A 26,204-nucleotide genomic window follows, 5' to 3' on the forward strand; every position below is an offset into this window, starting at 1 on the left:
TTATTGGTCTGTTGACCTGTTGTATGTTAAGAATAATATTAATAATTGTTTGTTACTTGTCACTATTGGGTCTAGGTTATGTACCTAACTATAACTACGAACTTGGGTCTAGACTACGTGCTTAACTGTAACTTAAAACCAGTTACCTTCGCTGAATAAAATATTCATTGTAACTTATAAATTGTAACTATAGATAGGTAACCTATAACTTGTATCCAGTATTCCAGTTGGCAGTTACGAGTTACGTTATATAGTAGGAGCGTAGGACGTATGTAACTCGCTCAACCCTGCATAATATAATTCTAATTTACAAAACAAAAACAGAGTTTGGTCTGATAAATACAAAAAAAAAAAATACGTATAACTTGCACTATTAACATATTATTTTATAAAAACGTTAGCGTGCAAGTCGCGGGATACTAATTATTGTTGTTAATAAATAATAATTGCAGATAGTGTGAACTCAGGCACTCGACACAAATAATTGTACACCTCCTCCCTAAAATGTGCAAATCCTGCTATACGTCCTTGTAAGATATAATATTGTTTACATTATATTATATAGTCATTATACATAGCCCATAGATATAGGTCTTAGAAAAGGTTCGTTGGCCGCTTTTTTAATATCCATATAGGTAGGTCGTAGGTATCTGTGTGGCTGTGTACCTACCTTATTATAATCGATGGAGCATATCTCGTCGTAATAAATCGTACTAATTGGAAATGATAATAATAATAATAAAAATACCCTTCTCTGATTTAGATAACCCTACTATTATGTAATTAAAATAAAATACCCATACAAACTATATATTTAAAAACAATAATCATTTATATCGGCCAAGGTAACGTTGTACAATAATAGTTGACTTTTTTAATTTTTTACAATAATTTTGGCCCTGTTCATCGCTGAGGAACACCTCTCTAATCGGCGTTACAGGAGAAACGGCTAATCAGAACATTAGTGAGTATAATAATATTCTCTAAATCTAATAAGTAATCATAACTATACGTACTAAATTACATGTAAAATAAACGGAATAATTAATAGCTGTGTATAAAATTGAGATCGATTATAATTAAATTATTCTTATAAACACACTAAAAAAATAAAAATAATAACATATAATATATTATATTATACGTCGTAGTTTATTTTATTTTATTTTATTACTTGCTATTTAACCGTGGCGACTGGCTGTTCGCAAGGTCTGCGATGCGCGCGAGCCTTCAGTGCAGATATGCCTATAATACTCATTTTGTGATTTTACAGTCCAAATTTCAAAATACTTAACGACCTCAAGTATAATTGTACCTACGCCAAATTCCGTCTCGGTGAAATCGAAAAAAAAATATTCATCTACACAAATACATTTTGGTCGTGCCGCATGACGAGCGCTCATAGATAATAATGTTATAGCGATGAATGAGCAGATATTTATATTTAAGACTACAGGAGGTAATAGATACTCTTTGAAAAATATATTTTAATATTTATTTTTTTTTCGAGTATTAGTATTGTACAGCTGATATTAACCTATTGAAAAAGTATTTTAACAAGTATATAATATGGGGAATAGAGTGAATGCGAAGAGCGCTGGTTATGGGTGGGGATGCCTTATAACAACTACTTATATACGACAGTTGCTGCTCTGGTAATTACACTTGAAATTAAAAAAAAAAACCTTGTCGCGCCAATGTACGATTAATTTCATGCGGTTTTTTTTATGTTTTTTAATCAAACACAAATTAAACTTGCAGTCTACTCGCATTGTCACTGGACGACTGGACGTTTAAAACAATTGTATTTTGTTACTCCGTTTCGTCTTCGGCGCTGTGCAGTGGTCGAATAGCATATTATTTTTTACACTATACGGTATACGCGTCTTGCCGGGCGTGCGCTAACGCAGAACAGGTACGATTAAAAAACAGCATTATTAGTTATTACATATTATTACTAATATTATATCGGTAAAGCATTTATTTAAAATTTTCAATTACGGTTACGTATTACATACGTTTAGAAACGCAATTCAAATCATACAACTTTTTTCAAAAAATTTAATTGATATAAGTGCCTACCTCGATCATCTGTACGTAGTAAATAGAAAAAATATTATTATTTAGTCTAGAAAGGTAAAATTTTCAATCAAGCATATGCTGCTGACATGAATAACTATTTATTATTCATTATTCATTATTGATAACATTTCTTAAATATTTTTATACTGTCTTAACAAACGAAAAACCGGAGAAGTCGTTCTGCTGTATAATAGATTTCGAGTGCGTATTTCAAAGTACTTATTTATTGATTATTTGAGTAGGTCACGTCAGTAATGAATGTGTTCAATTTTGAATTCAATGATAAATCAGCGTGTCAGCCTATGGTTTCTGAGGATATTTTGTAATTTTTTTTCTTTTGGTAATACAATAGGTTTATAGACAGAGTTGGAGTCGAATCGGTGAAATTGATAAACAGATTTTGATCATGCTAACGGTTCAGACGTTACCTATACTCAAACTTAATAATATGCACATATGTATTAATATTATTACTAAATTATCATACACCAGTTTATTTGATGTATTGTTGACATTTTAAATGATTTTTATTTCCGGGAAAATACGGCGGTGACTAATGAATGAAAAAATATTGACATAAAAATTGGACCAAACGAGAAATTTATTAATGATTAGATAACGATGTGACAAATCGTTCCATTGTTATACAATCAATAGCCAATCGGTAAAACCTATATAATATACGAAATTAATTATATGAAATATTCGACAGTACGATTTTGTAATTTTTTCGTGGACTTGAAAACTATTCGAGGGGTTTAAGCCATGTAAGCACTCCTCTATCTATTGTTGAATTAAACTTTTTTTTGCCAAAAACATCGCGTATATTTTATATTCTTAGTTATTATACTATTATATCATATTTTATTGTTTTTGCATTATATAAATCAATACCGACGTAGGTATACTTACAACTTACGGTAGAACGACGCAGAAAATAATAGGCACGTGGTATAAATAGCTAAAAATGTGTCCAAGTATTTCATAAATTGAAATGTTTCAATATAAACGATACGAAAATTGAAGCTTTAATGAATAGGTAGTGAACTTGGAGATCAGAGCGAATTCGAGTGCCATTCGGAGTCCAAACTTCAGACAGAAATAAACGCAAAATATGCTCGCCGAACACCAAACGTATTGCAAATTTTTATAAATTCCATTCCTGTACAATATATGACGTGATATGGCGTCGAGCACGTACATATTCTAATGAAAATAATAATGCCTCGTGCTTTTGGTTTGTTCAATGTAAATATTGTTACATGTTTGTGTCTGCAGTGGTCTTGTGGACTTGATCAAAGATAGATATTTTTGTCCGCCAACACATACAGCCGTTTAATCGTGGTTATCGTTTCAGTGTAAACATCTATATTATATCTACGCTTATCTTCTACAAAACTGAGCTCAGACTTGCCTTTTTTTTTTTTAATTCCACAGTCTCGCGAATAATAATTAAGTATTAGTACGGGCGAATGTGTGACAATGATTTAAGCTATGTGCGTCAATGCGTGTATTCCGCAGTTGTGTGCTGTACTGTTGTATAATAGTATAAATACATTCATACCTACTATGAACATATTGTATTATGTCGCCGGATAAAATACGTGTTTGATAAGCGATAACTTCGGTAAACCGGCAAACAGCGATAGAGATATGATTTATAGGATTAATTTCGGGGGGGGGGGAGGGCGGTAGAAATCCTGACCGACGACAGTATAATAAATGATAATAACTGTATTACACACATACTTTTATTTTATATTTTCTGAGGGGGGGGGGGGGGTTGAACCCCTAAAAACCCCTATATTAACCGGACGAAGTCATGACATCAATCAACTATGAATTTTTAAAACTAATTATAGTAAACCTGCGGAGAGGCGCGTTTTCATTTCAATGGCATTTTAATTTCTAGTAAACAAAATTAAAGCTATCAAGATTAAGAAAGAGACTTTATTTTTTTTTTTTTATTGATTCTTAAGCCCGGCATCTTTTCTTTGGCCATTAGCTGTTTGTAGGGGGTTGTATTGTGGTGGTGGAACGTTAGGTATCTGCCATGCCCGGGCGGGGGATGGCAGCCTTTCTCTCCGGACATCGTGACTGCCCGAAGAAAAATGCCGCCCGTAGCCGGGATCGAACCGACGCCTCAGTCCGCTCGGCCACTCCGTCCCCCGAGACTTTATTCTTTAAGCAAATAAACTGCAGAAATTACTTTATTGCCTAGGTAGGTACTATCCAATATTTAAATCGTCCAAAAAGCCTAAACTATATCACGGGCGCATGACGCATGTTTTAAATAGACAGGTACCTTATTGGACATCTCCTATAACAGATGTAATATCAATTAGGTACATACAGAAGTAAGGAATAACGGGACGGTTAAAAATATAAGAGAAAACGTCGGCAGTCATCTTAATAAAAACTAAAACTAAATATTGTCATGGAATTTGAAAAAAAAAAAATTAACAAGTAAATACCTATAACAATTAATATTATTTACAATTCAAGATAACCGCCAAACACATAAGAAAACTGGAGACAGTTTCAACTAACGCTTCAAAGCCAACGTAAATCCAATATATCGTTAAGGTTAGGTCTTTTATGTGTTTAGTTTTTACACATCAAAATATGTCCATAATTAAGAGAGCAAATCATAAAAGTAATCATTGTAATATTGTGTTCATAAGTGGATAAGTTTTTTAAAAAAATAAATATTTTTATTATAATTTTTACATGCCATATTTCTATACTTATTAAAATATAATTGTAATGTAATTTGTAACCAATAAAAACCATTTAAATAAATATAAAAATATTCGATTTTCGTGAGCCAAAACTAAAGTCATGCGTGAGCCATCTTATAGGTAACCTAACTTATAGGGGTTAAAAAAAACCCATTAACATCCTCCGAGTCTCGAGGAAACTATTGATATAATTTTTGCTGAAAACGTTTAGTAGTTTTTTAGTGTATAGCGTAAAAAGAAAAAAAGAAAGAAACATTAATTTATAATATATACATAATATATCATTGATTATAAATACTAGTATTAGTATTTATAGTATTTATAATCAATGATAATATATAAAGAATAGATTATATTGTTACAATTCAAATAATCGGCATTTGGTTTTTTTTTTTGGTTCTTAATACATATTTTGTTGTAATATTACTTGCTTATATATAAGCTGTAACAGGACTTAAATCTAATCGTACTATTATACTCCTAGCGTCTAGCATTACAGTTAGGCATACCAGGCGTACATTCCGAAACAACCCTCAACAAATGTATGCTAACTCTGAGCAACATCAATATAATATACGAAGTGCTATTTACACGGGGGCGCGTAAACGGGAGGGTCGGTGTGGGCAGCTGTTCTTCTTGCAAGTTAAACTTTTTTCCCCAAATAAAGTTTATAAATTGATGCAAATATAAAACATTCTTAAACATAATATCTTGAATACCTTAAATCATGACGTGATATTAATGAATCATCTTAAAAAAAATACAATAATAATTGACGAGGACCGTGCTACCAAAAAGTCTTCCCCCTGTGCCAGCAAGGCCTGCCCACGCCTATACATGCTACTTATTATTAATTATATTAGTGGATGATCGAGCGACGAGCGAATAATGTATAATTACTAATTATTATGTAATACTGCTTACTGTCAAATAGTTGTTGTAATTCATTTTTATTTTTATTGATCTTAATTACAACTTCGACTTGTATAGTGGCCATTAGTGATTAGTACTGATCAGTGACAAATTTTAATTTAGTTTTTCTCTCACAAATAACTTTTAATTTCATTTTGTCAAACAGATTTATTTGTGCTATAAAAATTGAAGCTTTTAATTTTTTATGTTGTCCTTTGGGTCTGGTCCACGTTAATCATCTAGGCGGTGTTAGTATTTTAGGTATGAAGTTGGTGGAATCAAAAGAGATAGGATTATAATAGTTGATACAAATGCGTATTCATTATTGTTAACATTTACAGTTACATAATAGAATAATAGACGCAGTATTAAATAATTTAAACACAAAATATTCTCAAAAGCCTATATGGCTGTGCTTGAGTAGAGGGAATCCAATCTGAGTAAATTCAATTAACTAATTTATTGTTATGCTACAAAATTCAACTTGAACTTAAAAACATAGTATGTGATGCATATTATATAAATCATGTTTAATAATATTATCGTATAAATAAATTATTATAATGATATTTTATTTTTATTTTTGAAAACTATTGAAGTTATAAATATTCAATTTAAACTTAATGCAAAATTGAATTAATTTGTATTTACGGTTTCGTTGTTTAGATTTCGTATTAAACTGTTCACTATTAAATTCACTGGATTTGGCATTTGGTCTATAACTACCGTCTACCAGATATCAAAACAGTAATAACAAACATTTAATTATTACTTCTTGTCCATCGATAAAAGTGTTTACGGAAAAATAATATAGTTTTAAGAAAACATCAATACATTTAAAAACAAAGTATAGGTATAGGTACATTATTCACGCGTGTTTGTATATAGATACCTCCTGGCTCCTACTAAACAGATTGGAAACGATTCACGAATAATGAAAGAATTCGTGTCCTCGTCCTTGTCAGTTATGTGAGTTGATTCGAAACACGTTATGACTTATGAGATGATCACTATATAATAAATAGCAGTTATGGCAAATAGATAGTAATTACGTCGAGAAATAACATTCAACGAGTTTTATTTTTATTGTAACAGGTCAGTAATTTATTGAGTTGATTCTAATATTGACTGTTTGAACAACGATTCAATTGCAATTACTTTTACTTGCGAAAATATTTTAACTTTGAACTTTGAAGAAATCAAACAACTTACACTTCCCGGAGTAATATGAATTTATTAATTGTTCGTGATTTGCGTGTAGTTGTTTCGGCATATACATTTTGTTTCTAATAGTTGTATAATATGCGTTAATATTGCCGTATTGGGAATGTCGGTAAGATTTTACAGAGTGAATAATGGAAGGTGTCGCTTATTACGAGTTTAATCTCAAGTCCTCAGACATTTACAAACGATGTGCATAGAACTATCAGTGAATCGTATGGCATATTATAATCCACAATATTTTGTCACTTTTGATATAGCTGACGTGAAATATAAGAATACATTATTTTTCGGTCATAAAGAGTCGACCGTGGACTATTTTTCAATAACATACAATTAACGAGTATTTCAATTACGACTATAGTCATGGTCATTGTACATACCCAATATTATAAGTATAAAAAGGTGATAACAAGCGACGGCCATGTGATCGTTTAAATTGGATGTTACCTAAAAATTAATCATTAATATTTTTTTATATTTTAAGATTTCAAACATAGGTACCCGTTTATATGTCGTTCAAAAAGTTGTATAACAGACACGTTTCGAATTTGAACAAACGTTAAGTATATTATGCACCAAGTGTTAAGTATACTATTAAGTAAGAACCTATATATACTGCTCATAGTACCAACATAGCTACATATAGGTATTATTATTTTTTAGACCCCTGAGGATACCAAGTAAAACGAGTTTATATAAGACACGCGTTTGGTTTATACTATTTGTGCGTACGTTTTTAAAACGGTCTTTTCGTTTTAATCATTGTTTTTAATTTTTTTTATTGATCATTAAAGACATCAACCAAAGAGATTATTAATTTAAAATTTAACATTAATTATGAGATGGTCACATAGTTACAAATTGTTTTTTTTTAAGTTAAATTTAATGGTTTGTTTTTATGCAGAGGATGTTGCAGCGCACCATTTGTTTCCTCTCTTTGGCCCACGTGCAACATAGACAAAACGCATTTACGCAGAATTATTTCTTCTATGTTTTTAAGTAATCTTAAATAAAATCACCCATTACAAAAAATATAGAGAGTAATATTTTTGAGGGAATGACATATCGATTTGTTTAAATATTGTCTCAAAACAATTTAAACATAATTTAAATGTACAACATTTTTTTGTTTATTTTGAAAGTCAAATACAAAATAAAAATACGAAATAAAATATAAAATCGATATGTCATTCCCTCAAAAATATTATTCTCTATTTTTTTTTGTGATAGGTGATTTTACTCTAAGATTACTCGAAAACATGGAAAAAAATGATTCTGCGTTAATGCGTTTCGTCTATGCTGCGCATGGGCCAGACAGAGAGATAACAAATAGTGCGCTGACATCCTCTTAAGAAAATAATCGTATCAGTGCCGTATCCAGGGGGTGGGCTTTTGGGCTTAAGCCCCCCCCGAAATCTCAGGAAAAATATTTTTTTAGTAATGCGTTATGCGTAATGGGTTCATATCACAGAACAATATCATATTATCGTTCATGTCATAGTAATAATGTTGACGACCTTTTAGTATATTATGGTTGTGGTGACGCGGTAGTCTTATCACCACGTCTTACTCACTCCGCTCGCGTTACCGCGCTATACGCGCCCCATGATAATATATTGATAACAATAATCTTATTCGTGATATCACAAATTGTTTTATAATATAATCTGTGGTGATACGTGGTGATACAAGATTTACGGACGGAAGAAACTTTTTTTTCTATATTTCATCGTGCTTGTGAAATCGCAAAAGAAGTTGGTACATCACCAACCATACCAAGAGTAGTCGGGACTCAAAAACATCGAGAAAATTATGCCATACTCAATAATGACCATGTCTCTTACTACAGACAATCATTATATTATCCATATTTAGATGATATTTTAGCATCATTTAATGAACGTTTTAAAATGAACTCTAATATTTTTATTTCTTTATCTTCTTTATTACCAAGCAAAATTGGTAATTTATCATTTAGTGATATACAGCCAGCTATTGATTTTTATGAAGAAGATTTAAGATCTAATAACCAAAACATTCACATGGACTTATTAAAAAATGAATTTGAATTTTGGAAGCAAAAATGGTCTAATGAAGAAAATAATTTACCAAAAAATGCATTAGACACATTATCAAAATGCCCCGAAGATTTATTCCCACATATAAATATTTTATTAAAACTTCTTGCTATTTTGCCTGTATCAACGGCATCGGTTGAAAGAAGTTTTTCTTCTTTAAAAAGAATCAAGACCTATTTAAGAAACTCTACCGGTGAGGCAAGATTAAACGGATTAGCTCTTATGAATATCCACAGAGACATACAAATTGACACAGATGCTATTTTAAATATGTTTGCGTCTAAAAAGGAAAGGCGTTTAGATTTTAAATTGTGACAATTTAATAATGAATGCATAATACATTAAAAACTATGTGTATATATTATATGTTTTAAATTTTTTCCTATAAAGTTAAGTATGTTAAAGCCCCCCCCGAAAACAAATCCTGGGTACGGCACTGAATCGTATTATGCTTGATGTTTTCTGTTGGAATTGAATTATTATTTATATTATTATTAATTATCATTTTATCGCGATTTATATTATTAACCACCGCACAAATTGACAACGGGGAGACACCAGCATTCTTTAGGACCGACCACTGCACCGTTCGCACGTCATAGTTTACGGACTGTATTGCCGAACAATAACGCTTTAATCTATTAATGCTAATGAGTATGAATAATAATATAATGTGTGGAATGTATGTACGCAGATAACCGCGTGGATGTTTAAACGATGCGGCCGTCCGATATAATATAAATTAATAACCAATCGCGCGCGCGTAAACACAACCGCAGTGTAATTTTAATAATAAAAACAATAATATTATACCTAATAATTAACAGTCGAACAGAACGATATTACTTGGTCGTTCGTGTAACGTCGGAGACGCGCGGCAGTATCCGACCGAATACGCGCACGATAAAATATTACACGAAGTCATGGAAATTTCAAGTCCATATCTTAAAACTTCTTTACCACCTGTACAGGGCTATACGTTTATATGCATCGCGACCAATCGTATCGTGTGGGTGCGTAAATGCCGCATATGGGCATAATTAATACAATATTTACACTACGGACCGATGACATTGGGCCTTTTTTTTTTTTTTTTTTTAGTGATTTATAGCTTTTGTTTTTTCAATCGTAATTTTCAACAGTATCGATCTAATTAGTTTAACGCCATCCATGTAATATTATGATAGGCACCCGCGTAATGTTGGTCATCGCTGTGATCCGTACTTGAATATCGTCGAAAAACCAAGAACAATACCTCATAAGTCATAACCGACTGCTATTGAACGGTCTGCGGCTTACGAGTTACGATATACTTCAACATAACGCACTATAATATAATATAGGTATATCTACATAATATTATATTCTATTCAATATTATACAGTTTTCGGATTGGGAGTCTCTCGAGTGGGTAAGTACCAATCGAGTTTATGAAAAAAAAATGTCTGATGAACTATTGTATTATAGACAATTTTATCGACTGAAAAATATTTTTTATGAAAAATCGTAGAAATTTGATTGCGTCGAAACAATGTTTACGAAAACGACGATCGTCGGTTGACTTGCTACTACATCATTTTATGTATATAAAATATAGATTAAATTGACTATCAGACTATGGACAATTTAATACATCTATGTTGGCATAAGTACGCGCGCGTCTCAAACTATTAAAGTATTAATTAACACAGGTATACTTACATATTGGGTCCAGAGCAAAGATCTGGGGGGGGGGAGGAGGGGGCTACAATTTTGTTAGAACAGAAAATATTACACAATACAGCTACATTGATTATACATATAGTATTTACAATCAATGTATGGTAGTATCCAGTAGTAGGCCTTGTGGGCCGTGGGGGCAATGAGGATACATAATATTATAATGATGTAGATATACAAGGTGATTCACTAAACATGCTCACCATAATTTTCCATTTAATAATGAATTTATTTAAATTATGATTATTTGAATTATTAATAGTATACTTATAGGGACCGGATTTGTAATATATACCTTTTAAAATGTGTTATGTATTGATAGATATCAATTATAAACTTCTTGTTCTTTTTATTTTTGTGGTAGCAATTTGGATCTAATCGATACTTTTAGGGAGTAAATATTGAAAATTCACAGGACTTTAAAATAATTGGGAAAAACATGGCACGCTTCGAAATTAACCTTGGTTACCAAAATATTTGACCACCATCCCTCAGAATCGTTTTTTATCCTTTCCAATAATTTATCATTGCGTTAAAATTTAACACATCCATTAGTCATTAAAATGCCTACTCAATGACAGGTACACTTTGGCATTCTGCCCTTAGTGTTTTACATTATACAATTTGTAAAAATTGCCCGAGTATAATAAATACTAAATTCAATATTACATATATTTTATATTTTTGAAAAAAAATATTAAGAACATTATCCTTATAGTATATTATAGGTACATTTTATTATTTTATTAATTCAGACAAAGACTACTAATTCAAATTTTGATTTATAGATTCATCAAACTTTTCAAAAAAATGATCTGCTTGATATTTTATGGTAAAACATGTGGATTTTTATATGAAATAGCATATTTGTATTGCTAATAAACACTTCTTAAATGGTACCTATATTAAATCTAAATAATTGAAAATATGATCATCAATTAATATCTAGTATAATACCTACTTAAGAATACCAAAAATCGGAATTTGAAAAAACTGGTTATTAAATGAAAAAATGTGGGTGAGGACTGAAGATTCGTGGTGAATCGCCCTTATTTATATTATTGTAACTATGATAAACTATAGCTGATATGTAGGTATAATAGAACCTACAATACCTATACAGACCTACAGAACTCATTAAGTACCTACAGTAGAATATTAGATTAATTATTAATGTTAACGCTACCTGGGCTAACCTACCTGTTGTATTTATAACTTACAATATCCATGCCTTTTAATTATTTACCTATATTGTAATAATATATTTTGTGATTATATGTGCCGTACCGTAAAAATTAGTAAAAGTGACTTTGTACATTTTTAATCGTAAACCTAAATATTATATAAATATATAATCGTATAATTCAAATAAATAGATAATTTTAGTTACTTACCTATAAAAAAAAATTATGATTTTTGAAAGAACTCAATATAATAATTGAAAATGTGTTTATTTTTGACGATAAGTGATAATTATTATTATTAGTTATTACATATTATGTCTTACACTCTTTTAAGGTCTGCAGTTGTAACTTGTAAATTAATATCATATACCATTTTAGAAAATATTACAGGGCGATACACTTTATAGTTTTTTATCTTTTATAATGCATTTATGAAAATTCGATTTTTTAATGTTTTGTTATACCTAAGACCATATTTTCGGTCAATATGATTTTTATACTATTTAAGGATACTCCTGTGGTGATAAATTTCAATTGAGAACCGTTTTTAATGTAAATACTCAATAGTAAAGCACACACATTTTTTTAAATTATGATGCATCCAACCGAAATTTGATCGAGTACCTAACTACTTTATCGAAATAACATACTTTATGTATGTTGGGGCTAAATATAATAACCATTAGTGATAATTAAAAAAAAAATAGATGTCATATTTTAGGTTATATAGGCACTCTAAATTATAATATATTAATATTAGTTAGTATAATTTTAAAATCACCATAGACCCCGTATATTTGAACCAATATTATCCTTAGAATATGGAAATGAATCATTTAGAAACTAAGTTACTTGTAAAAATTGGATGTATACACATTGAAATTTAAAACAAAAACCATCAACTTGAAAATGTATAGGAAAAAAGGTTTTCATTTGAAGAACGACGTTTGTATCGCCAAAGAACAGTCTTTAGATGGTATAAAAAAAATTTAAATATTTGAATATAATATACCCTTTAAATATACATATACAGTTGAATGAATGAATTAATTAAGGAAAAGTGGGGGTGAGCATGGCTGGTGGATCACTCTGTATATTATAAATCAAACAAATTAAAAAAAATAGGTTCAATAACTATGGCTTAATAGTTCATTTTAATGGGCTACGTATGAACATTAAGAATTATACTCAAGTAATGAAATATGGCTCGTGCCTATTATGTCTCCTATATACAATATATTATTTACGTATATGTAAATTTAAGTACTCAAACTATGTAATACTTTAATAAGTATTGATCAATATTAAAAATCGGTATTTATTAGTTAAAAAGAACACAACATTCTCAGGTATCCAGAACTAATATTTAAAATATTTTGTTGAATTTTATAATAAATATATTTAATTATTATTTTAACGTCTATGTAGGTATAATATTATATATTTATATAGATGTTGTCGTATTATTATTATCAAATATATTATCTTGTACAGACCATGTGAGTCGAATAATAAAATATAATGCTCTTAAAAAAGTTAATAACGAGATTAGATTTTACTAACAAATACAAGGTATACAACAGGTATGGCCTTTATTTGATTTATTTTACGGTAGGTACTGTGGTAAACAATCAGATTTTTCCTGTTTTTTAATAATATATAATAAGTTGTGAATTTATAATGTATAAGAAAAAGACACTCATCCCTATAATTAGGGATACATTTATATGAATTTAATAACTAAATAAATAATTTAATTTAATATATTTACCTATTTAATAGTCGAGACAAATAGTTTGTTACCTATTAATAATAAATAATAAGTTATAAAAATATATTTTATATATTATTCATAATATTTTGTAGTATTTTTTATACCTAATTAATTTGTTTTTACCTTAACACTGTATATTTTGTTAACTTGTGCTACACAATTTACCACATAATTTGTCATTAGAATATTATATCCATTTTTAAATAAAAAAAAATGTACTATTTGCAGTTTCTGGATCAACACAAATATGAGTAAATTATGATATTAATAATTTATACACGTACAATTGTGGTAACCAAATGTATTGAGGATTTTACAAAATAAAACCATCTGTGATCTAAATGTACACTGTACAGGACGTCTGTACTCTTGATTCTCCTTATTGTTTCTTGCTGAATGATTTCTGTACCTAATCTGTAAAAGCGTAAACTAAATTTATTTGAGATAAAATAAATCAAGGTCGCAATTAATAATAATACTATCTGATTATTTAATATTATAATAGGAACATGAAAACTCAAAGCAAAATAATTCACGATTTAGGTATACTAATAATAAAACTGTATATAATATAAATTCGTCAATTAATTACTTAATAATGTGAAAAATAAAAAAAAAACAAATAAAAAAGTGGGACATTAGGTGACCGATTTGATATGCAGTAAGTTTCGAGTGTATATCGTCGAATTTTTTGAGTCTTGTGTTAATTTTTAACCATTTTGACAGACCAATATTCAATATAAACATTTTCATCAAGAATTATAGAAAAACAGTAAAAAAATTCACATGTCAATAAATAACTCAATAATATTTTGAAAACTATACCTACCACGTATAAGAAATTCTAGCTAATATGAACGTTTGATGAAATTTTAAAGTATCTACGGTTATTTTTTCTGAATCACAACTGAATTAGAAAATCGATTTGGTCGAACACTGGTTTCGCGTAAAAACTCACCATTTTCGATATTTTTTTTTGTTTTTCCCAATTATTAAGAATGTTACTGGACATTTTTTACTTTTGATTCACCTAAGAACCAACTAGATTCACTTTTCATCCAGAAAAGATAACATTAAAGTTGATAACGTATGCATTTTTACTGTTTCCAAAAGATAATGTTAAACATAAAAAAAAAGTAAAAACACATAATATTGTAACATCAATTCATTCATGGCTCTGCTCAAAATCTAAAACCGATTATTTAGTACAAATCATTAATCAATATTATAAATTACTGCACGTCTACTCATTGAACTGACACTGCCCTACTGTAGATTATCCATTTATGTACATATTAGTATTTGAGAGCGGAGAGTTACAGATTTATTTCTATACAACAATTTATGGTAGGAAAAAATCAACATGACGCGCGTGTATATTTCATGTTTGTAGTTATTCGTATGAGAGAGTGACTCGAAAGATTACCATCAATCGTCGTCAAAATATACACTCGACGATTTGCAATGATCGTTGGAACAGACTCTCATAAGTTTTTAACTTTTTTTTTTTCCATTACGCATATACGCCGAAAACATCAACACTATCACAGCCATAAAGCGTACGACAATATACAAAGACGCGGTCGTACAACAGCAATAATCAATCTTCAATCAATTGAACGGATATTATATGTGCGCGTAAAGTTGTCTCTCATTGATTCGATTATTTTCCCGTCAATAAAAACAAAATAAATAAAAGAGAGACAAAAGACCTTGGGCCGATACTGTATACACGGTCGATTTATTAATTGTTTGCCAGATGGACCATCCGGACGTTATTTGTCACACACGCGCGCTCCATATTTATTATACAGTAGTTTATTAATCATTACATTCGTGTTGTTGATATAATAATAATAATAATATGCGTTGGCTAATTTTAATGGGCCCTATGCGCAGCTGCCACACTCGGACACTGACCTGTGGGCGCCAATGGTAAACTGACAATTATATTGGTGCCTCGGTGCCCGCGAAGGCGTGAAATGAAATGCCATTTTCACACGGCGATTGGTCAGTGGGATAATTTTGAGCGCAGCCTCTGCTTATACTAGGTACATACACCTATTATATAGCCTATAGGTCATTTCACTCATCTATATGATACGCAAGCTGCAGAACTTTATTAACATTTTATTTCGTAGTTAAAAAAAAAATGTATTTTGAACAAATTTAAGTAAAAAACATCTTACAATATTATATATGTGTTTATAACCATTTAACTGAGGGGGTACCATAAGGACACCTTGAGCCTTGAGGCATAATCATATAAGGATACTTTAAGGGATAACCATAAGTAACCAAATGTTTGATTATTTTTTACAATATAGAATTATTTCTTCCCCATTTTCAAATATTATAATAATAAAATTAGCTTAAAATGAATTTAAGGTTGAATATTATATTTAGAATATATAACAGATATATTATAGTATTATACGACATTGTGCTATCTATTATACTATCATATAACTGTGCACTATTAAAAGATAAATAACATAATATCAAGAACAGTAATTTGTTAAAAAAAAATAATACTGTAGGTCTTTCTTGAAGTTAACGCGGTATTGAAAAATCCAAGACTTTGATTAAATTTTTTTGAAAATACTTTAGAAAAGCCTAAACTGTTTGATGACATAATCCTATTTTAACGTAAAATATAATTAAAATAATATAAAGAAGTAAAAACCGATTTTACTGTAATAAACTAACAAATAACAGTGCCCATAACAATATATTATAAAGGTTGAATATATAGGTATGTAGTGATACTGATCACCTAATTTATGTATGAAACATGGCATATTCGATTTTGTAGATGGGAGGACCCACCATAGAGTACTGGAATCTGGCTGTGGATCCAGAATTGTACGTACAAAAAATTTCAATTATAAAGATATAAATAAATATGATAAACGAATGATTAATAAATAGCATCGGCAAATTAATAAAAATTATAACTTAAATTGTTATTATTCATTTAATATCTAATTTTGTCCACATTTGAAAGTACTGAGAATTTTTTCAATTTTTACCTCTCAAAAGTATACAAACTAGATCCAGTCTGCTATCAGAAACAATCCTCACAGTTGAAAATCTAATCATTTTTTTTATTTATTTTCGTGTATCACCAGTTACATCAAACACGTCCGTCACGGGGCTGCCATTATTAATAGACAACAAATTTAAAAAAAATGTATACAATTTTCATTTAGTGTCATAACTATGTTAGAAACTAGAGAGAGTTATACATAGAAGTGTATAAATAAACTGCAATAGACCGATCAAATATCGTAAATATTAAAAAGAAATTAATAGTATATTTTTTTTTTAAATTTAAATAAAACCTATCTCATAAATAATTAGTTTGACTTTTTGTAATTTAAATAATAAACAATAATAAATTTAACTGTAGATACCTGTTGTGTTCGTAGGTAATGAATAAAATTAAAAATTTGTATAAAATGTGTTTTTTATACATTTATATGTGCATAATAAACTATTCAACATATTTGGCCTAGTTAATACTTTGAGTTTGACATGGCTACTGTGTACACACACTAAAAAATAAAACACACGCATGATTTTAAAACCAATTCATCAATTCAGGCTACCCTCAACTTATTAAAAAAAAATCTAAACATAAAAAAGTATGACATAAAATAATAATAATATAATATACAATATATAAGTATATAAATACTTAAATGCATTTAATTATTTAATTTCCAGGTTGATCTAAATGATCATTATTGACGATGATAACGATAGACACCAAAATCGATGTGAAAAAATGGAGGTGAACGATAATAATTTAAGATCTCAATACACAATAGGCAGCAACGACTTTATACGTAAGTAACTACCTACGAATCACGTTAAAATTAATAAAAACAATTAAGCAATATATTGTAAATAACAATACCTACATTTGTATATACGTCTAATTCTTGAAAATTATAACTATTCTCTATTACTGATTGCTTATATGATTTGCAATAAAAGCTTCCAAAGAAATTACTTTTGAATTGATTTATTATAATATTAATTAATAACAGTTTTTAATGGAAAACGGTTATTAATTACCATTATGATGCATCAAGACGTATTCAAGTTAAGATAGAAGAAGAGTTGTTGTTAAATACGTATCACAGTTGTAGACGAAGTCGGAGAAAGACCTAAGAAAAATGTGAAAGAAAAATTTCACGAATTCTCTTCGTGTCTGAACAGTAATTCAAAGACGGTGTTCACATACAAGACAATCACCAAACGACTGCCGATTTTACAATGGTGGCCGACATATTCCACAGCCGACTGTATCGGAGATCTTCTGGCGGGTATCACGGTCGGTCTGACGCTCATCCCGCAATCGATGGCCTATTCCGCTCTGGCTGGCCTACCGCCGCAAGTAAAATAATTGATATATTATGGGTTTTTCCCCTTTAGTTCGTCCGATCGCTATATTTATCGTCTTGTAATATATGCCTACTTACCACTGCGTTTGATCTCGTTTCCAGCAAGGTCTTTATGGTTCGTTCGTCGGCAGTTTGATGTACGTCTTCCTGGGCACCTGTAAAGAAGTACCCATGGGGCCGACGGCCATCGTATCGCTAATGACGTACAACACGCTCCACGGACTTGGACCCGTGTACGGCACGCTGCTGTGTTTCTTGACAGGTGTCATCCAATTAATAATGAGCGTAGTGGGACTAGGTAAACCTCGTAGAACGCGCATCAGCTGTTTATAAATTATATGAAGCTTAGTTATTTATTATAATAATATATACTTCCCCCGATATTGTCACCGTTTAGGCTTTTTGATCGATTTCATTTCCGGACCAGTGAACTCGGGGTTTACGTCGGCCGTCGCGATACTCATCGTCGCGTCACAAATCAAAGACTTGATTGGCATCAAAGCCGCAGGGACAACGCTATTGGACATGGTAATATCAATATCCAAAGACATCAATCATTTTCAACTTGGTGACACGTGGCTAGGGATAATTTGCATCGTCGTTATTCTTCTGTTGAGGGTAAGTATCTATATAGAACTGGTCACGGGATTTAAGTACGGCCATTTTCATTTTGTATCGCGTACACCAATTGCCATTTTTTTTATGTTCGCCTGTTTTTGAAACGTTTAAGAGAATGGCTCTTTGTCAAATCGGGCCGAAAGATGTGAAAGAGCAGACCACGTTTCACAAAATCATGAACCGATCCATGTGGCTGATCGGTACATTCAGAAATTCTATAGTGGTTATCGTTAGCAGTTACGTGGGTTACGTGTACATAACTTCGTCTGGACACGACGTGACCTCCAGCGAGATACCACCTATACCGTTCAAAGTGGTCGGTAAGTAGAGACGAACACTGCAGACCATCCAGACTACCACGACGGGTAGTGGGTGGCCAATTTGTACCCGCAACAGCTTATCGTTAAAACTATTATGTGTTGCAGGTAAAATACCATCGGGCTTGCCAGAATTCGATCTGCCGAAGTTTAGCATCACGCGAGATAACGGAACTACAGTAGGATTCTTTGAAATGGTCTCGAACATAGGTTCCGGAGTTATAGTGTTACCGATAATTGCGCTTATCGAAACCATTTCCATATGCAAGACTTTTGGTCAGTTAAATTTAATGTAATATAATAGTGGTTGTAGGTCAATTTTAGACAGAGCCTTGTTAAGGGAGTGGCTAAGGGACTGCGGACATTTGTTAGTTCCGTAACGATATGGGTGTGATGCGTAAAAGCACCGCATGGCCCCATATTTTCAAAATAATATTTGAGGTAGGTAATTTAAAACTCTAGGTACTGTTTACAGGGTTATAAGTACAATACATACCAATAGTCAATTTTAAGTATAATGTATTATGTTTATACGCTTAAGTAGTTGTACGCGTAAGCATTATGTTTAACAATCAAATATTTAGTACTTGTAAAGTTTTTGTCTATTGGATTAACGATACATAATAGGTATAATATTGACTTAGCACTCGGTAAGAATAATCATACAATTTATATTATTCAAAAAAATAAGGAATTTTAATGCTTAAGTTGTAAAGGGCACAATTACTATAAAAAAAAAATGTAATAACCTATATCTACATATCTACTAACTTGTATTAAAATAGCTATTGCAATATGCTTTTAAAGTGGTGTTGATACGTATAAATTGTCATCAATATGAAAATATCTTAAATTAATATTAATTGATGCATTTCAGTCGGTAAAAAAAGTAAAAATCAAGTCAAAAATGCCCGAGATATTATTGCTTGTATCACTTATTATGTATAAGATTCGTGACAAATACAAGCATTACATGCCTTATCCCTACAATTAATCAGGTCAAAATAAATTATATTTAAATTCTTAAACCGTGTTTGAGTTTATACTTACTAAAGTTCTTGCCTACGTAACGGTCGATAGGAGCGGGTGGGCGGGCGCGGAGGTATGGAGCCTACGACCGACTTGACATGGCTACGAATTTCGTAGTTTCTGAGCTTGGTATTATTTTGTTGTGAAAATAACTATACGTTATTCTTTAGCTGACGGAAAGCCTGTCGACGCCACACAGGAGTTAATGGCGACCGGTCTTTGCAACATCGGAAATTCGTTTTTCCACGCGTATCCCGGCTCGGGGTCTTTTTCCAGGAGTGCCGTGACCGCAGCTAGTGGAGTTCGAACTCCGATGGAGGGTTTATACGCCGGTGAGAATAATTATATGATTTCTTGTTAATAATACTGTTATACGCTGTATTGTAAAATGCCGTTTGCCGTAAAAATACGAAAAAATAAAATAAAATATGGTAATGCAGTGCTAATACGAAACTCGATCGTACGCTTCGTATCATCGTAAAACACCGTTGTTTTCGAATGTTCATTTTTATTTAAACCGCAAAATTCTTAATCTTTTTTTTCTCAGGTATTTTGGTCATCGTTGCCTTGCTTTTTTGTACGCCCTATTTGTACTACATACCAAAAGCGGCTCTCGCAGCGATCATTATTGCCGCGGTCATATTTATGGTTGAAGTGCGCGTAGTCAGGCCTATCTATAGATCGAAAAGTAAGTATATGATTTTTAAATTCATATTTATATTAGACATGCGATTAAATTTATCAAGCTCGTATATTCGGGGGGTATTATACCAAGCATGCACATAGTATACCTTCTTTTTAAGATATTTTCAAATAATTAGATTTGTATACTATTTAAGAAGTATCTGGCGGCTGATGCAAATATAAACCTCTCTTGAAGACAAATACCTTTTTTACTGTAAATTGCTAAGCAAATTTTTTTTTGAAAATGTTGATGTATCTCGATGAAAATTAAAACGATTAGTTTCTGAGTTCTTAAAATGTATATTATATAATATATAGATTATAGGTAATAGGTATACTCATAATAGTAGAATAATAGTATTTACAAATGGTTTTACGAAAATTAAAAATAAATGCAATATTTAATCAAGTACTTACGAGTACTGGGGAGTTAATTATTTACCTACTTTTTATAATCGGATAATTATTATAAACTATAAAATGTCAATAGATTATTATAAACTAGTGATAAGTAATAAATAATAATAATTTTAAAATAGTCATAGCCTCAATATTTTTTAAACCTATTATCATGGACTAATATTATCCTTAATATAAAAAACTAAATATTTCAAAATCTACTCGTTTGGATTTCAATTAAGATACATTCATAATTTCAAAAAAGTCATCAACTTAACAACATACAGGAAAAAATAGGTATTAGTAATTACCGATTCTTATTTGATTCTTACAGCTGATGTTGGTGTCGCTCAGGAAACTCCTTAAATATAAGAATATACAGAATATACATTTTTGAAAATATGGTCCTTTAAAAATTTAAAAAATATACCTAATATACCTATATATTTACTTAAAAAAACATAATTTGAATAAATTCATAATAATTAAAGAAAAAAATGGTGGTGACTGGTGAGCATGTTTGGTGAACTACTCTGTATTGCATATATATATATGCCATGAGATTTTGCCAATTTGTAATATTTGTTTTTTCCCGTTTCTTACGTTTACCGTTTTTCTTTAGAAAGTGACCTCATACCAGGTTTGGCGACATTTTTCGCTTGTTTGGTTTTACCTCTGGAAATAGGAGTTTTAATAGGTATTGGATTGAATTTGGTTTCGATTTTATATCACGCGGCAAGACCAAAACTGTTGATCGAAGTGCATAAGGTACGTTAATGAAAAATTTAACACAGTCTTATTTGTCACATGAAAAAAATTCGTGATTACAGACACGGGACGGCATAAACTATTTGATGGTCACTCCAGACAGATGTTTGGTTTTCCCGTCGGTCGATTATGTGAGAAATTTAGTGATGAAACAAAGTTTGAAACGAGAACTTCCCGTGGTCATCGACTGTTCCCACATATATGGCGCGGACTTTACCGCAGCAAAGGTCCGACAAACAATCTAATTTTTTACAAAAAAATTATTGTTATTCATTTTTATTATTTTTATTCAAGGTTATCGAGATGTTAACACAAGACTTCTCGAAAAGAGGACAAGCTTTGTTTTTCTACAATTTAAAACCAAGCGTAGTAGCTGTGTTCGAAGGAGTCCAACCCAAAGGTTTCATAACGTATTATCATAGACATGACTTAGATCAGTTGTTCCAAAGATGGAAGTCAGTATTCACAATAATGAATAATCTTGTTGCAATATACCTTTAATATGACTAAAAACTTCTACTTTTTAGGCACCAACGTCAACAAATCGAAAATTCATCGGCAGACTGACATTCAGAGTTCAAAATCTGCAAGGGGCATTTTTTTGTCTGCTAAACAACAAAATTAAAAAAGATCTTATGAATTATATTTATAATTTTAATATTGGTTCACAGCTATATATACATCCACTCATGTCTTAATTACATTGACAACATTGGTATACCTATTTATACTAATTATTTAATTATTTATGATTCTGTACTTCCGTAGTGAATTTTAATATTTTGTTTGATTTATTTGAACTAGACAATATAAATCATTATTTTTAAGCAGACGACATACTATGCATTTCAATATTTTTAAACTAGATACTAAGATATATAACACTTTGGATTTTATTTATTTATTTATTTATTTATTTATTTATTTATTTATATTAGCATCATTATTTCAGTAGAAATCAGCTGCAGCGTTGTACTAAGTTTAGTGTTTATTTATTTTAATACTGTCATTTGAAAAACGAGTAAAAGAAATTAAAACATAAACATACAAAGAGAGAGAGAGAGAGAGTTTTTGTTGTTTTGATTTTTATCGAACTTTCTTTCATAGCAAATAGTTATTAAATAATATTTTATTTAGAACGTGTAACATATATTATATAAAATAGATATTATATTAGGTATGTGTATTTTGTATTGCAACATTCCAACGTCAAACAATGTATTAACATATAGCTATCTATTAAGCAATGTGTTTTTGTAAATCACAATATCTATGTCCTTTATAGTTTTATAGAACGTAATAAATCATTTACATTATAAATATTTATCAATTAAATTACATACTTTTCATCGAATAATTGTTTATTACATTATTTGTTGTTTGTGTTTTATTTTGTTTTTAAGTACCTACGTTTGTTGCCTATTTAAACGTTTATAACCCGTGCGGTATAAATGTATAATAATTCCACGTAATTTTACACAGCGAAGGATGAACATAGAAACTGTTGGGCCAAAAATTTAACATTTGTTGGATTCAATTATTAGGTATTTTAGATTTTAACAAATGTCCTAAATTTGGGTAAAACTAAAAAATGAATGATATTATACATTGTGTATTATCACTGTTTTAAGAACGATATGAATGTATGTATTTTACTGCGTTACTCTGTTTGATTGTCATAACTCATAACTGATAACCATAAGTATTAAATGGAAAATTGGTAATGGTATAGAAATTGACTATATAATATGTATAATTGATTAGATGAACATGCAGGGTTATACATTTTTCGACACATTATTTTACACAAGACGATAGATAGTAGTTCAGTTATCCATTGATAACGGGATGAAAAATAAAAAAATGGGACCATATAATGATATCATGTTTTAAAATAAATATTATTAAATACTCAATGGACAGTAATTGTACATTATGTTTATTGCGTTTTAAATGTATTAATGAAATCGCTCTGGATTATTTTCACTAGCAATGTGTTTGGAATCATTGAATCATTTAATTACCAAGATAAATCTAAATACTTTAATTTTGGATTTGGCTCCATAAAAACGAAATATGTATGTCATAAAGGCCTAATATTCCGCAGTAGCTTGTCAATAAAATATATACTTTCAATGTAAGTGTACGACAACTATAATCGATTGTAAGTATAATCTTTTAATAATGACGCGTAGTGCTATAAAACGACACTGCTCAAAAAATATAACACCTGCCTTGAAATTATTAAATAATACATTAACTAAATAAATTGAATACATTTTATTCGAGTCGTATAAAAGATGAGAAACGTATCGTGCAAATATCGTCGTGAATATCTCCGGCGTTGCCCGGGCAAAAGTCACCTCATGTGAAGTACATTGGCAATACTATAACTTATAAGTATGTAATGTTTTATAGTAATGTTTTATTAACACGTTGTTATTACGATGTTCATGTGTCGAAAAATTATTCTTGGGAATACCATTTTTACTAAGCTATGTAGCTACAGGTCTAAAATTATATTCATTATTCAATCATGACCAATAGCTGACTTATAATCAAGACTCGGAACTTTAGGCATTTTCGTATTTCTGATTCCATGCAAATTTGATTCATGTATAGTACGTATATTTCAAATACAAACATTTTTATAGCATAATTTTGCATATTTCGTTATTTTTTGTACGAATTAGCATATTTTAGGTTTAAGAACATTTATATGCATATTTCAAGGATTTAACGAAAACAATTTTTTTTTTTAGAAATTTATAGTTCAACAAAAAAATATTAGATATATATATGACAACCAATTAATTACAAATTAATTAATTCATCAACGGCTATTTTTGTAATGCTATCGGATGCGGCGCCATACATAATATGGTTAAAAGTGGAAAATCACTTATAGTCCCTTTATACTCAAAAATGATTCACGTGGCATGCGCATGGGTCTCCATAAGACTTCTGAAGAGGTTCTTTCGGTACGTGGACAATTTAGCGTTATCGATAAATGGTACTCAATGTTAAAATTTTTTTTAAAAAGCACCATCACGTATATTATATACATATATTTTCTTCAACAAATTGCATATTTTCCAAACTTTCACTGCATATTATACCGCATATTTGATATACCGAGCCTTCCTTATAATTAATTATTGGAGTGTACATTTTACGAACAAGAATATCTGCTGCAGTGTGAAATATCAAAATGCACAAATGGATTCAGAAAAGCGTAGGTACCTATAACACTAACAGTTGAAGTTCTTTTTAAATTTTAACATAAAATAATCATTAGTTATAACTATAACAACTATAAATAATTATAAAAGCATAAATGTTGTACCATGTCTTATAAGATGAGATGGTGTTGTGCTTATCAGATGATGCAGTCATTTTTTTTTTTGGAAAAATATTTGATTTACAAATAATCTGAAACTAAAGTAACACATTTATTTCATTTAGGTATAATGGATTTAGGTTTTAGTACATTAAACATGCGGCGTGTTGAAAATATTTACATGATATTAATATATTATATTGAATATTCCACAGAAATAGATAGAACAGTCTGCAAACAGTGGCGTCTCAACCCATACGAATTTAAATATCTTTAGATTGGTCATAAACTATTTTATGCACATAATTTAGGTAATACCTATTAACAATTTAATTTGTTCTACCATTTAGTAAACAAGAAGTTAACAAAAACCCTCATCGGATATGAAAAAAAAAAAAATTGAACTATTTGGGGAAGGCTAATAATTTTGAGTTTGAAAACTCCTGCTTATAAAAATAGCACTCTGCGGGCTGCGATTTTCACTTTGCAGTGAAATTTAAACGACTGTTATCTCCGATTTGAATTTACAACACAAACGCAATATGAATGGATGACAAGACATCACGCATGGAACGAGTATTAGCCAGTTACTGTGCACATCATGATCAATAATAATACCATAAAAATGTTTATGATCGCACTCGTGCGTTATTAGATTTTATACGTTGTCTGAATTATTGCGTTGACGAATAGTATACATTTATATCTACCGGGTGATCCATTTAACACAAGCCACTCATCATTACAAAAACGTTTAACAATTAACGATATTTTTTTTACATAATTTTAAATCGTTCATTATGCACGCAACATTTTTTTAATTATTTACTTTTTTAAACTACTACATGTGTTTTCAATTCCTAATTGTAGAGCAGAGTATTTTTTGGAGTACTTCGACGTATTAATATCGAATTTTGGTCGAG

General features: G+C 30.2%; 2 protein-coding genes across 4 annotated transcripts; both read left to right on the top strand.

Moving 5' to 3' along the window:
- The first annotated feature begins 1,670 nt into the window (after positions 1 to 1,670).
- Positions 1,671 to 22,778, top strand: LOC132939445 (sodium-independent sulfate anion transporter-like). 3 transcript variants are annotated; one of them, XM_061006610.1, is made up of 13 exons: positions 1,671 to 1,915; positions 17,444 to 17,565; positions 17,866 to 18,119; positions 18,229 to 18,424; positions 18,524 to 18,744; positions 18,857 to 19,064; positions 19,170 to 19,337; positions 20,261 to 20,422; positions 20,638 to 20,778; positions 21,796 to 21,941; positions 22,004 to 22,168; positions 22,236 to 22,396; positions 22,469 to 22,778. In XM_061006610.1, exons 2-13 carry the CDS (start codon positions 17,454 to 17,456, stop codon positions 22,506 to 22,508), a joined length of 1,974 nt encoding a protein of 657 aa, XP_060862593.1. In that variant the 5' UTR covers positions 1,671 to 1,915; positions 17,444 to 17,453; the 3' UTR covers positions 22,509 to 22,778. The 3 variants fall into 3 exon arrangements, with proteins under 3 accessions (XP_060862593.1, XP_060862596.1, XP_060862595.1); XM_061006613.1 differs by having other exon boundaries at positions 17,872 to 18,119; XM_061006612.1 differs by lacking the exon at positions 1,671 to 1,915 and adding an exon at positions 9,931 to 10,448.
- LOC132938915 (52 kDa repressor of the inhibitor of the protein kinase-like) lies at positions 8,414 to 9,401 on the top strand. Its single transcript, XM_061005902.1, has 2 exons — positions 8,414 to 8,417; positions 8,652 to 9,401. Exons 1-2 carry the CDS (start codon positions 8,414 to 8,416, stop codon positions 9,350 to 9,352), a joined length of 705 nt encoding a protein of 234 aa, XP_060861885.1. The 3' UTR covers positions 9,353 to 9,401.
- Positions 22,779 to 26,204: the final 3,426 nt, after the last annotated feature.

Source organism: Metopolophium dirhodum, chromosome 2 (genome assembly GCF_019925205.1).
Source record: "Metopolophium dirhodum isolate CAU chromosome 2, ASM1992520v1, whole genome shotgun sequence".
Lineage (NCBI taxonomy): Eukaryota > Metazoa > Arthropoda > Insecta > Hemiptera > Aphididae > Metopolophium > Metopolophium dirhodum.